Consider the following 13,837-nt stretch of genomic DNA (forward strand, 5'->3'; position numbering starts at 1 on the left):
TGTACGGAAAGGTTTACGCCGCAGAGGCGACTATTATTTAATATATATTTATTTATATACACAAAACAAATATATAATATTAATAAACATTATATTAACGTAGAATGAGTACTCATGTAATAGTTCTTTGTAGTAGAAATAAAGGCTATTATTATTTCCATTAATACAGGCATATAGCTTCGGCCTATGTCAGATGCACTGCCGTAGCCGTATGGCGGTCATGTTCTGCGGCTGTCGTCCATATTTTAACGTCAAAGGCGGTTAGTTTTATGACGTAATATACATGCTTGTTGCTTCCATATTAGATAAGTAGTCATCTCAAATATTTTACCTTAAAACGCTTTATTAATAGCAAGCTTGATCGCCAATGCTACGAGTAAATTGTCACTTATAACAGCCTGTAAATTTCCCACTGCTGGGCTTAGACCTCCTCCCGCTTTGATGTGAAGGTTAGGAGCACATTTCACGCTGCACCAATACTGGTTGGTAGATTCACATCTACAAGAATTTTGTTGAAATTATACACATGCATGTTTCCTCACGATGTTTTTCTTCACCGCCGAGCACGAGGTGAATTATAAACACAAATTAAGCAAATGAAAATTCAGTAGTTGCTTGGGTTTGAACACGCAATCATTATCACTTTATCGCAATCGAATCGTTATCGTTGCCGTTCAACCGTTTCCCTATTCTTTGTTGGATCGGAATCGTATAATATCTGATGTAAATAAATAGATCTAGTCCTCAGTTACGATTAAGTTTAGATTTATTTTTGTGAGGAAAAGTCGAAGTTAGATCGGAATAGAATCAAGAACGTAACACAACTTTTGTATATTAATAGAATTGTCCTCAAATTTCTAGAAAGTTCTTGGCAGTGACAATTGAAATCTTTGAGTATGACGCCCTCCGTGGTCGAGTAGTGTGTACACCAATCTTCATAGGTACGCCACTCCGAGGTCCCGGGTCCGATTCCCGGCCGAGCTGATGTAGAAAAAGTTCATTAGTTTTCTATGTTGCATTGGGTCTGGGTGGTTGTGGTACCATCGTTACTTTTGATATTCCATAACATAAGTGCTTTAGCTACTTACATTGGGATCAGAGTAATGTATGTGATGTTGTCCTCTATTTTTATTTATTTATTTGTTTGTTTATTTATTTATTTAATTGTCCTACAAGAGAAATCAAAAGGCAGTCTCATAGCATGCTAGTACTAAATCCATGTTAGTTGCTCTTTAATGTTATTTATTGTGGAGCTACGGGTACATGTATCGGCTTTTTATTGTTTTTTTTTTGTTTTAATGATATGAGTGGATGGATGGGCCACCTGATGGTAAGTGGTTTCCACTTGGAAATCTATTTAGAGTAGGCTAAATAACGCATGTTTATTAGATAGGTAGTATGAAAATCGAGCGTGATTTACTACCTTAGAGTTTTTACGGTTTGTAACGGCACAATTTGGCATTTTTATGGCAGAACTCGGCAATGGCGTGAGCCAAACTCAAGTTAGTCCCACCAGCAGTTGGCTTTATGTTAGCCCGTCTCGGGAGACGCTCACACACACACACACATCAGCCCGCATTCGTCCACTGCTGGACATAGGCCTCTCCAAATGCACGCCACTGCGGTCTTTCTTCGGCAACTCGCATCCAGCTCCTGACAGCCGTCTTGCGCAAATCGTCACTCCACCGTGCCTGAGGACGTCCTACACTACGTTTGCCGAGACGCGGTCTCCACTCTAGAACACGTTTTCCCCAACGGTTATCGGTTTTACGACAAATATGGCCAGCCCACTGCCACTTCAGCTTACTAATCCGGTATCGGGAGACGCTCACCACTTATCATATGTTCTACCGCCAAACAGCAATACTTTGTATTTTGTTGTGTTTTGGTTTGAAGGTTATATTAGATGTACAGGATTGTTATATGCTTCTCAGTCCCAATGCGTAGTGGTGATCACTTACCTTCACGTGGTCCATTTGCCAGAAATACATAAAGTACACATATAAAAACATTTCGTTGCTCTCTAAAATGACCTTAAAATATCACTTGCATTAAATAAAATATATTTAAAAAAAATGCTTGTAACCTATTTTGATATCATTTATGAGTCCTATATTTTTTAAATTATCTGTCAATAATGACAATGTATTTACAAATCTAGTTATATCGAAAAAGCCTACTTCAAAGTCATAAATTAAATGTGTTTAAAAGTTAAGTAAATAAAATTATTATATTTTTAATTTGTAATTGTTTGTCGAAACAAGATGGCGACGTGTGTGACGCGCATGGCATGGCGTGCATTGGACGAAACGTTGAGATACTCATCAATTTACCAAAGAACCTTGCTAAATGCTCTTGCATGCCGCAGTGCGCCGAGCTCAACTATTATTCACATACCAAAAAGGTCCTTATTCGGTGAGCTTCTTTTTTTTTAATTTTAGGTTCTTTTATACGTAAAGATTAAAATTTATACGACGTAGTTTCAGAGTATCTATAAAAATATAAATATAAGTTTTGTGATAGCATAGCTTTGTAAAGATTAAGTAGTTACAATGTATATTTAAATTACTTTTAAATTTGTTAAACAATTCTTCAGTCTAATGTCCAAACAATAATGACAGATGTAAAGGAATCAGTGTTATTATGTTGTGCTAAATATAATATATATTATGTTAATGTTGCAAAAAAAAATTTCTACTCATCGTCATTAATCTGCTAAATTTTTTAAGCCGATTAATCTTCTATGTATCGGTTCTTTGATACGACATTGGCAGAATATTTTGCGCTCAAGTACCGTTGTTACACAACACAAAAGATAACAAAATGTCACCTGTTAAACAACATTTATAAATAAAGTCTCTATTGTTTTATTAAATAACCTAATGAAATGCAGCCGGTGAAAATAAGAAGTGATTTTAAAATGAATATGCTTAATCGTTTGCAAAACGAAACGTGTGAATGTACTGGGCGTAAAATCTAACAAATTGTCACAATCGCAATCGAATCGAAATCGTTGCCGTTCAACCGTTGTCCTATATCACTAACGCAACTATCCAGTTGCGATTCGGTCGAAGTTGGATCGGAATTGTTAACACTTGTGGGTTTTATGAAAATAAAACACAGTCCAATAATTGGTACACTTCAATTTATAATAATCGGACAGCGTAACGTTGTGCCGGAAATTATTAAAACAATCAAAAGTGCTCCTTTGCCGCGTCCTACCTTCTTCATATAAAAATAATCGGAAGTCAGTATACGAACTAGTAAGGTTAATTTATTGTTCACAGCGTAATTTATTACTATGATGATTAACGAAATTATTAATAATGAATAATAGAAATAAGTTATTGGTAAATAAATTAGTAAGATACATATAATTGAGAATAGTTATTATATGCCATAACAGCTGGGCGCTTATGTGCTACTTGTTAACCGAATATAATTGAGATCGTATCTTAAACGTTTTATGTTAATTGGCCGTTGATCAGTTTTATCAAGGTTGATATTTTAAACTTGAGTTAGCGTCCCGTATGTTTTAGGCCTGAGTATACATAGGGCTAAATGTTCATAGAATATCAAACGGCCAGTGCCGTATTAATAGTATGCCATCGTGAACAGTTATTTGTAACGAGGCACACTGACCCAATGTTGGCCGAAACCCAGGCCTAAGAGATAAGTTACAATTTTAAATCAAACTAGTGGATCTCCCGCGAAACTTCGCGATTATTTAAAAGATTTTTTAGGTAGTTTATTTCATTGTAAACTGCAAGTCACTCATCTACATTTGGCGCCAAAATGATAAAACCTTTTTTGAATGAAATTTTTAATATCAAATAGTATACATTAGTCCAGTTAGAATGTTTACCTTTTCGTCTTTTTTCTTATACAGCCGTAGTACCGCTCTCTAGCCAGCCTAACTAGTAACTTTTTTCTTCTCTCTAAAATAAATTATTTGTTAAATCGTATCAATATCAAATTAGAGTCAAGTAAATTGCGATCAAGAATCCCCTTTATTTATATCTGCACATCTACGGCTGGAGCTCTTCAAAATGAGACCACAACCGATGTTTTAAGTGATATATATAGATATATATAGAAAAAAATCGCTATTTAAATATAAGATATGATACGATACTACAGTAATATTACACTTTATACGATATGAGATGAGATAATTATAGTCAATAATACTGAAGTCACTTTTATTTCCATAAACATGAATGAGACTTTGGAGGAACCTGCGGAAGCGGTTGTCAGATTCACATTGATGCCGCCAAAATTTCGACTTCATCGCGACGTGATATTCAGCATAGATGATCTTTTTTGTATGTAACCAAAATTAAAAAAAAAAAAAACAATTTTGTTATTATTTCATTTTAATTTCATTAATTAATTATTGATTAAGAAGTGTGTTGGTGTTACTGTATATTTTATTCTAACCTGTTAAATTATTAACAACAACATTATTCTGTAAATATTTTTAAATAACATTTATTTGGTTTTTTTTTAAAGCTTCTCTTGGGGGTACTACTGCTCTGTTCGTTGGCGCCAGCGTTTTGTCTGTTGTGGAGACATTTCTATTCATAATTAGAAATATTGTATCGATTATAATCAATAGATATAATACTAGAAAAATTCAAACATGAATGAATTCAAAAATATGACTTATAAACAAAATTAACTAAATTTATTTAGTTATTTATATGTATTACTTAGCAAGTTGTATTTTTTTAATTTAGTTTCGTTTACATGTAGGAATATTTGAAACTAAAAAAATCAATGTAGATTCTTAGAAAAAATGTATTTTAAGTTTGTACTTATTTGTAAATTTTGTTACAAGTAAAATATATTAAGTAAGATTATGACGAGTTTTTTTTATGAATCCGAGCGTATCTGCCTGTAAAATTTAAAATTTAATTTTGAATAAAATTTACTAAATAATTCTTATAATCTATTATCTGCCACGGAGTATATTATCAGTAATTTTCACAAGTTATTCCGATTGGTTACGTGCGATGTGTACGAAGGACGTTTTAAATTCATTTGATAGTTAAGGTACCTGACATGTTTTATATCAAAAGATGTAAGTTAAAGTACCTATAAAATCATTACTTTTAATTTTAAGATAAATTTTGAATCGTTTTTATAAAAAATAATTATACAGTAACTAAACGCTCCATTAATATCTGTCAATGTCAAATAAGCCCCGCCTTCGTAGTACAAATGTTTTTTATTTTCGAAATTCATAACACATAACACACATTAGATAATAAGTTTAAACGAACGATCGAAAATATGTTCTTAACGATATTTACTTTCATATACAGTAGTATATATTATGTAATATCATTTTTATTTACATTTATTTCGACTTTACAAGCAGTTCTGCCGCTTGGAGTGGATGTGGGCCTGTTAGGAATCGCTGTTTATTATTTGACGAGGTTAAGGAAACCGGATCAGAGTAATGTTGAGAGTATATTCGGACCGGAGCCCGGATCGAAGGAGGGGCTTATGTATCCCGAGAGAGTGGTAAAATGCATCGCACATAGAGGAGCTGGCTTTGATGCACCGGAGAATACTTTGGAAGCGTTTAAATATGTAAGTTTTCATTGAATGTTAAAGTTAAATTTTTGAATTTCGAATGTAAAATATAGCCGGTGTTTAAATTTTGATTATATGTGTTGTTATCTCGAAAAATACGTTTATTTTACTTGGTGATAGGGCTTTGTTGCCCACTCATTATATATTCTACCGCCAAACAGCAGTACTCAGCATTGTTGTGTTCTGGTTTGAAGAGTAAGTGAGCCAGTGTAAAACAGGCAAAAGGGCATAACATCTTAGTTCCCAAGGTAGGTGGCTCATAGGCTATGTAATGGTTAATATTTCTTACACTACCATTGTTTGTGGGCGATGATGACCACTTACCACCAGGTGGTGATTTGCTCGTCCACTAACCAATATCATAAAAAAAAATATGTCATCTTGGTTTCAGTGTGTCGAGAGAGATTGTAATTTCGTAGAGTTGGATGTGAGGACGTTGAAGGATGGTCAGTTAGTGCTCTTACACGATCAAGGTCTGGAGAGGCTGACTGGGGGTACCATAACTGATGTCAAGATGATGGACTGGGATAATATAAAAAATATAGATGTTGGTGCTACACATCCCAATAGGTTAGTCATACTTATTATAATTAACTAATGTCAGCAACAGAACTTGGTATATTCAATAGTGCTTACTCATAATGATGGGGTTAAAATTTTATAAAGCAAAGGCTCGAGAATATACATCTTAACAAAAAAAAAAAAGTCATTTACTGCTGGTGTAAAAAAAAAGAATTGTAAATATTATCTCAAAATATAAGATAAATTTCACATCACAGTTAATGTTGATTCAATTTTCTATTAACTTTTTTTTTTACATTGGCATAATCCCTGTGTCCAATATGTAATTTATTAAATGGCAAAACGTGTAGTGGATTCTTGGGAGCAAGTACATAGAGGACTAGTACAAAAAGGTACATAGAAAACCAAGTCATTTCCTGCACTCTGTACCCTAAGAGCTTTTAAAAGTACACAATGAATTTTTATGCAGTTTTGATTTTAATTCCTTGGAGTTCAAGTTTGCTTCATACAAAATATCATCAAATTTAATTAAGTTGCTTGGCTGTTATACAACTAATTGTGAACGCGACTGTCATTAATTATTATTTATTATCATTGGAACGATTTCAGACATCAGTTCAAAGAGGTCCACCTGTGCCGTCTAGAAGATGCCCTCGACTATCTCCTTTCAAATGAAGTTAGGATGATTATTGATGTCAAAGGAGAAGACAAACAGGTATTCATTGTTTAGTTATTGGGCTTAAGTTGACGAATGGTTAGCTGATGTATGCTAATCATGAAATTGGATTTTAAAACAAGCATCTGAGCTGATATTTTGCACATAATTGTGATGGTAGTGACAATGTTATCTTTTATTTTGTTTTATGTAGACTATAGACAAAGATTTTTACTTTTATTAATTTAATAACTAAGTAATTAATTCATTGTTTATGGTAAACATTAAGTATTTATACAAAGTCACATATATATCCTATTCCAATGAAAGAATTTCAGGGCCCTTCAAATTTGAACAATACTGCAAAGTAAACCTATTAGGGGGTAGAATGTGTGATGATTAAGTGGTACCAACTTAGGTGGGTTTGTACAAAGCCCTATCACCGAGAAATACATGCCTAAATACCTAAGTATAATAGGTCTCAAGCAGTTGTCTTAAGAATGGTTAATATATTTAATGATTCTTGTCTCAATTCCAGGTTATAAACGGTATCCTCGATACGTTTGCATCCCGTCCAAATCTGTACAAGTTTGCTGCTGTGACGACCTTCAATCCTTTCGTCTTATATCAGGTAAATAGTTATATAGACTTATAATTATTAGTGGTGGGGGGAGGTTTACATTTTCAGGTATAAATATCAACAAATAAGTGTAATGCTTCTTTAAGGAATTTGAATTTAATTGTGAAGACCTGTGAGATGATGAGAAATTTATTGTTGCGGTTTAATAAGTTTTTTTTTTTTCTAGATACGAAAAAAAGATCCTCAGATTGTGGGCGCCATCAGCTATCGTCCGTATTGCTTCAGCGCGCAAGACTATGATGCTGAGAACGGTCCAAGTAATCCTAGGTAAGTTATCCTTCAGTGAGGCCTTGGTGGGTATCCGTGCATATATTATCTTACTATCAAACAGTATTACTTAGTGTGACTGTTTTGGCTTAAATTGTAACTGATGATGATGTCGACGTTCTGTCCAATTGCAAAGAAGACTATAGTACCCGTCACGAGAAGCTATAAATTATGTAAACAAACATCTTTTACTAAGTAAACATTTTATACTGCGAGATAATAATAAATTGACCATATTCAATCGACATGAAATATAGACGGGTTATATGAAAGTAACAACCTCTTTAATTTAGTCGGATCATATTTTAACGACGCAAAGCGCTATCGTTTGCGTTTTTTGGTACCGGAACGCGTCCGTCGCAGGGATTGTAAACTATCGGGACGCCATTTTGAAATAAACGCGTCATTCGAGTTTCGAATGCGTCACGAGTTTGTTTCATTGCTTTGCATACATCGCGGATCGTTTGTTAATTTTACTTATGAATCTGACGAATAATTATTCTTAAATAATATATGTTAATTAATATTTGTTACTTAATAATTTATGAAATCTTAAACAAATTCATTTTTTTTTGTTGGTCCAAATGTTATGAACTCCTGGACACTTGTTTAGAAAATTTATAGCTTCTCATGACGGTTACTACAGTCAGTTACACAGGACAAAGTGTAGTGTGCAAGTGTGAATCACAGGTGCTCTCTCTAATTCATATGGGCGGGCAATGGGCAATTTCTTTCATATGTGCAATTTCTCTAGTGCCAATATCTGAAAGTGATGCTGACTATTTACCATCATGTGGTACAATGGAAGGGTTATCTATCTTTTTTTTTCAATACATTGAAAGCAACTATGTTTAATGCAGTCTCACATCGTTAATGGAAAGTAGAAATAGTTTGGGGCCAAGACGAGAACCCTGTGGTACACCAGAATGCAGTTGCGTTTGGTTTCGATTTTAAATAATTTGTTTCAATTCCGCCAACCCGCATTGGAGCAGCGTGGTGGAATATGCTCCAAACCTTCTCCTCAAAGGGAGAGGAGGCCTTTAGCCCAGCAGTGGGAAAACTTACAGGCTGCTAATGCTAATAAAAATTTGTTTCAACCTCTCGCATTCTTAGTTCTCTAGTACGACTGGAGTTATCCATCTCAGTCAATTTTGCGCCAAGTCAGTGTGATTAGCTTCGGGGAAAGCGTCACTGAAATCCATTAGAATCGGGTCCCACGTGGTTAAGTTAAGGAGGTCGGCCCGTCGGCAGGTTCGGCGAGCGCCTGCCGCTGCACGCGGCGCTGCGCGGCGCCGACGCGCTGCACGCGCTGGCGTGGCGCCGCGCCGCGCGCTGGGCCGCCGCCAGCGCCGTGCTGCTGCACAAGGACGCCGCCAGCCCGTGAGTACATCATGTACATGGACGTCGCCGTCCACCGGCGGGACTCCCCGGTCACGGACTCAGTTTGTCCTTGAAGTTCAAGCTTCCTTTATGCCACTTTCTTCGAATTCGGTTCAGTAATTTAACCTCGAAAGAAAAATGAAACATCATTACGATTTGTTTTTTGTATTCCAGAAGCGAAGTCTTCTATTGGCGGTCGTTGGGTGTCCGCTGTGTGGGCTGGTGCGTTAACAGGCCCCTGGAGAAACTCTACTGGCGAGGTGTTCTGAAGGCTCCGTACCTCTCCAACACTCTAATGGGCGAGCCCGAGGTGAGTCGGATCTAAATAATAATAATGTTTAGGCAGACGGACTGGCAAATGGGCCACACGAGATGGTGAGTGGTCACCACTGAATACAGGCATTCCGGTGCAAAAATGAGTGAGTCACTTACCGTCAGACGGCCAATTTGTGAGTCTACCTCCCTATTTTAAATTGTAAAAGTATATGTTTTGTGTATAATGTTTATATATGTTGAATTGAAATCATTCTTTGCCGTATTTTATCTCATTTTGTCTGTTTATTTATATTTAGTTAATATACATATATCCATTTCGTCGTATTCCAGTTAGGAGGTGATAGGGGTGACTATTTGTGATAATTTTAGCCCCCATATGTATATTTAGAGTTATCACATTCTTTAGCTTTTTTTAAAAATAAGTCTTCAAAAATTTATTTAAAAATAAGTATCTATATAAATCTAATTTTTTCTTCTTTCTTATAAAAACGATTAGACACTGGTTATTTGTCGATATTAAAAAAACAAATAACGTTCCAAATTTAAAAATGCGAGACGGAAAACGATGTTATTTCAATAATTTTCGAGATTTTTTCCACGAATTTTGATTCAACTTTTGTAGGACTTATCTACGTAAACCTCGTTGTGTATCTAATATTAATATTTACAGGTCGAACAAAAAAAAGAGCGAGACAAAAGATCGAGTCTCTCTCTCCGACCCGGACCGATTGTCGATAAAATATTAGAGACGGAAAAACGCATGACGTCCGGACAGAACTAGATTTAGTATAAAGTTAACAGTAGTGTTCATGTCTTATTTGTAACATATAGACTTTCTTACTCATCGATTATTTATATTTTATTTATTTTCATAATATATATTTATTTATTGAGATGGTATTGTCACGTAATAAAGTACAAACGAAATCCAACCAAATACCGTAGTAATAAGGTTCAATTTTAAATTTAGGCGTTTAATTTCAAGTCCTATGTTGAAAGTACATTTTATGTGACGTCGTTTCGTCATATTTTTTTTTAAATTATACTTACGAAAACCTACAGCAATTGAATAGTATAAAATAAGGATGTTTTTTAATGTTATTGGTAAACTTGGTTGATATTTAAGATGTCTGGGTTTGTCCGTGGATAAAATGTTTCAAAAAACTTGGTTAAAGGCGACCAATTTTTTGACGCCTCTTGATAGACGAAATTTTATTTGGAATTATCGAATAATTAATAAATTAATACCTGTCCTATTAACTTATTAAATTTTCGTACATTGTCTATGTTTAGAATGTCTGTAAATTTGACTTATAGGATTTGCCAACCCCCCCAAATGACATCTGTCATCATCTGTCACCCTTATATCTCAGACCATGCCAGATACCTAAGTATGTTAGAGTAGGCTTAAGAGAGCGATTACTACTATGAACTTTAGGTAATATGGCGTCAGAAGTGATTAGTCTGTGAATATTTACCAGGGGATAGTCTGACTGTGGAAACGTTTTTGTGTCACGAGTTTCCCCATGGTCCTCAACTAATGATAGATTAACTTTTTTAAACTAACATGTAACGAATTTCAAGAAAACTTCGTTAGCTCGATTACTACAACTAGCGCCCTCTATTGACAAGATTAGTAAATCAGTGGTAAACCAGTGTTGCAATGTGTAATAATAATGTTAACATTATAAAAAAGTACACTTTTTAAAAATGGAATCTGTTTTTTATAATTTATAAAAAAAAGCTGTAACAAATGATATTTGTAGGTCGAGGAGCGACGTGATATTACTAAAGATTGCGAGACACAGACGGATAAATGATTGAGATTATTTCTAGAACGTTCTACGCTGTGACGGAGAAGAACGAATTATTTATAGAAAATTGTAATGTTTTATTAATGACATAATTAAACGCCTGAATTTAATATATTTTTTCGTTTTTAACTGTTTTTTTTTTTTCATTATTGTTGACTAAGTCATTACGTATGAATTGTTTTTTTTTTATAGCTCGGGCTCCTGTCATAATATATTAAGCTTTTAAACAGGAAAAGTTTTATCGAATTCGGCTCAGCAGATTGCGCGATGCTTTGGATGATCTATTTTAATTGTTTTTAAAGTATCTGTAAAGTTTTGAGCAAAAGTTTTGAATACTTAACGAAGTGCTACTACAAGTACAGAGTACTAGTCGTGATCAATTGAAAAGATGAACACATTATCAGTGATCGGATTTTATTAAAATTGTTTGGTTTTGTTGTACAATACGATTCATTTGACAGAATTGAAATATTCGTACCAGCGTTGCAGAACTATCGACAGTTTGTCTATCGATAGTTGACCTCGAAAACTATTCAGGATATCGATAGTACTATCGATAATATCGATAGCTCTACTAGTATCGGTAGTTTTAGACTATCGATAGTTTAGTTTTAAAGTAATGGTTTTTGCAATACTATCGATAGTATTGCTAATGGGGAGTTATCGATAATATCGATAGTGTTGACACGTGACAATACTATCGATACTATCGCTAACACCTTCCCTATCGATAGTCTGTCGATATGCAAAACATTCGTACACATCCGATGTATATGACAGAGATCCCACGTGTGACGGTGTTTTAGTATTGTCCAATTACGTATAGATAATAGATTAATTACAAAGGAGTATCAACTATCTATTCTACTATTATAAAAATCTATCTGTCTGAACGACTGAATCGAATTTGAAAGATCTAAAAAGCGAGAGAAACCGCAGACGACAACTATTTGTCAATAAACGATAGGTCCAATGTCGATTAATTCGAATTATATCATTTGACCTTGAAAATTAAAGTGTGTTCTATGTAGTTTATTGGTATGGTGTTGTGTTATAAATAAATATATATTCATCAAGATTCATTAAATATAACAGTTTGGTAAGGTTTATTTATCTGTATTACTTCTGTCGTTAAAATATAGTATATTATGACAGGAGTTCATTCGGAACCGTTTTCAATATCACAGATAATTAAGTCTATTTCATTCCAAAGATGATTTTCATTAAATTATTTATTTTAATTGTAAACAAATATTTATTTCGGTTTGAACCGTGATCATAACTATTTTAAGTCTAGATTGAGTGTTGCACTTCTAAAAATTTAAAACGAACGACCAGTTTTTTTTTTTTATTCTGGCTTTTATTTGTGCAGATTATTTCGCCAATGTCACGCGCGAAAAACTTTATTATCTTGAAGTGTAACAGCTACGTCAAACGTCATATTACTTTGCTAGTGTGCGTGTACTTTGTAGCCAACGGTTGGCCACTATTTAGATACATTTTGATAATATATCGAGATACATAATTAATCAAAGCCACATATCGAAAGAAATTTTGGCGATGCTTAATAAAAAATATGATTGCGTTACATACGCCAAATTAAAACTATTAAGTATTTACCGCGAATATTCAATGAATCTGTCATTTTGACATGTGATATATATTTTTTTTTTATAATTTATTTTACCAAGATGTTATTACCATAGAGTAAATCGATTATTATTTTTTATTTATTTTAGTTAATACGCGGCGAATGCCAAAAGATTAAAAATTGTACCTTAATATTGAACAAAGTGAGTCGAACGTAAATGTTTGTTTCGTCTTTGATATTTTAATTTAAATTTATTATCTGTTATTTTTAATTCGAAGTATTATTTGTACCAAATGTTTTTTTTGCACATTTTATTGTAAAATATGCTGATTCATGACTTCGCCTTTTAATTTTTAAACTGATTTGACAGTTTTGACATATCTCATTTTTATCTCATACTAAAGAAAGAGATGGCATGTGTATAGTTCTGTCATTTTAGTTTAGAGACTGTTGCGTGTCGAATCAGTATAGTGTTGTAAGCACGATGTGTGTGTGTCGATGTTTTGTTTAATTTATTTTATTTTATTGATTTCAATAAACGTTATATAGTAAATGAAGATTTTTATTTATATCCCAATAATAACAGTGTCGTATTTTAGTAAAAGTATATTTTTAAAAGGTGCTTTATAACGAGGTATGTAAAATTATTTATATATATACTAATATTATAAATGCGAAAGATTAAACCGCTGAACCGATTATGATGAAATTGCTCTGGAATTAGGCCATACGCTACTTGTTTAATTTATCCCTCGAGAGAGAAAATTGGGGCGTGACGGCTTGTGTGGTAATGTCACAAGTCCAGTATGTGTATAAAAATGCCTGAAATGAATCTTTATTGAATTTACTTTCTTATTCTTGGTCTCAATAATTCATTAGATTGTTTTCTTGCGATAAGTTTTTTAAAGCTATAGTTGAAATTTGGAATCGCGATTATCGACATTTTAATCTGAGAGAGAAAGACGAGATTTTTAAAACAATGTTTTATTTAATTAAGAGGGCTGATAGATTCAACTTTTATTTTAGCGATATGACAAATGAAGACACAGTAGATCTATATGGGCAGGTACCATACCATTGTATATTCTATA

General features: G+C 33.8%; 1 protein-coding gene across 3 annotated transcripts; it reads left to right on the forward strand.

Moving 5' to 3' along the window:
* Positions 1 to 2,264: 2,264 nt before the first annotated feature.
* On the forward strand, positions 2,265 to 13,281 carry LOC125074624 (glycerophosphodiester phosphodiesterase 1). Of its 3 annotated transcripts, none has more exons than XM_047685993.1 (9): positions 2,265 to 2,415; positions 5,384 to 5,598; positions 5,993 to 6,171; positions 6,733 to 6,838; positions 7,317 to 7,409; positions 7,585 to 7,685; positions 8,937 to 9,065; positions 9,240 to 9,375; positions 10,012 to 13,281. In XM_047685993.1, the coding sequence occupies exons 1-9, from the start codon at positions 2,265 to 2,267 to the stop codon at positions 10,120 to 10,122; spliced, it is 1,221 nt and encodes a 406-aa protein (XP_047541949.1). In that variant the 3' UTR covers positions 10,123 to 13,281. The 3 variants fall into 3 exon arrangements, with proteins under 3 accessions (XP_047541949.1, XP_047541950.1, XP_047541951.1); XM_047685994.1 differs by having other exon boundaries at positions 2,283 to 2,415; positions 11,108 to 13,281; XM_047685995.1 differs by lacking the exon at positions 2,265 to 2,415 and adding an exon at positions 5,021 to 5,083.
* The last annotated feature ends 556 nt before the right edge of the window (positions 13,282 to 13,837 follow it).

The sequence above is a fragment of the Vanessa atalanta genome, chromosome 28 (genome assembly GCF_905147765.1).
Source record: "Vanessa atalanta chromosome 28, ilVanAtal1.2, whole genome shotgun sequence".
Classification (NCBI taxonomy): Eukaryota; Metazoa; Arthropoda; class Insecta; order Lepidoptera; family Nymphalidae; genus Vanessa; species Vanessa atalanta.

Excerpts from the sequence above, each read along its gene's own strand:
- LOC125074624 (XM_047685993.1), top strand. The coding sequence starts at position 2,265 with ATGGCGACGTGTGTGACGCGCATGGCATGGCGTGCATTGGACGAAACG. Across the intron at positions 6,839-7,316 it reads TCAAAGGAGAAGACAAACAG|GTTATAAACGGTATCCTCGA; the intron begins GTATTCATTGTT and ends TCTCAATTCCAG. Across the intron at positions 9,376-10,011 it reads CTCTAATGGGCGAGCCCGAG|GTCGAACAAAAAAAAGAGCG; the intron begins GTGAGTCGGATC and ends TAATATTTACAG.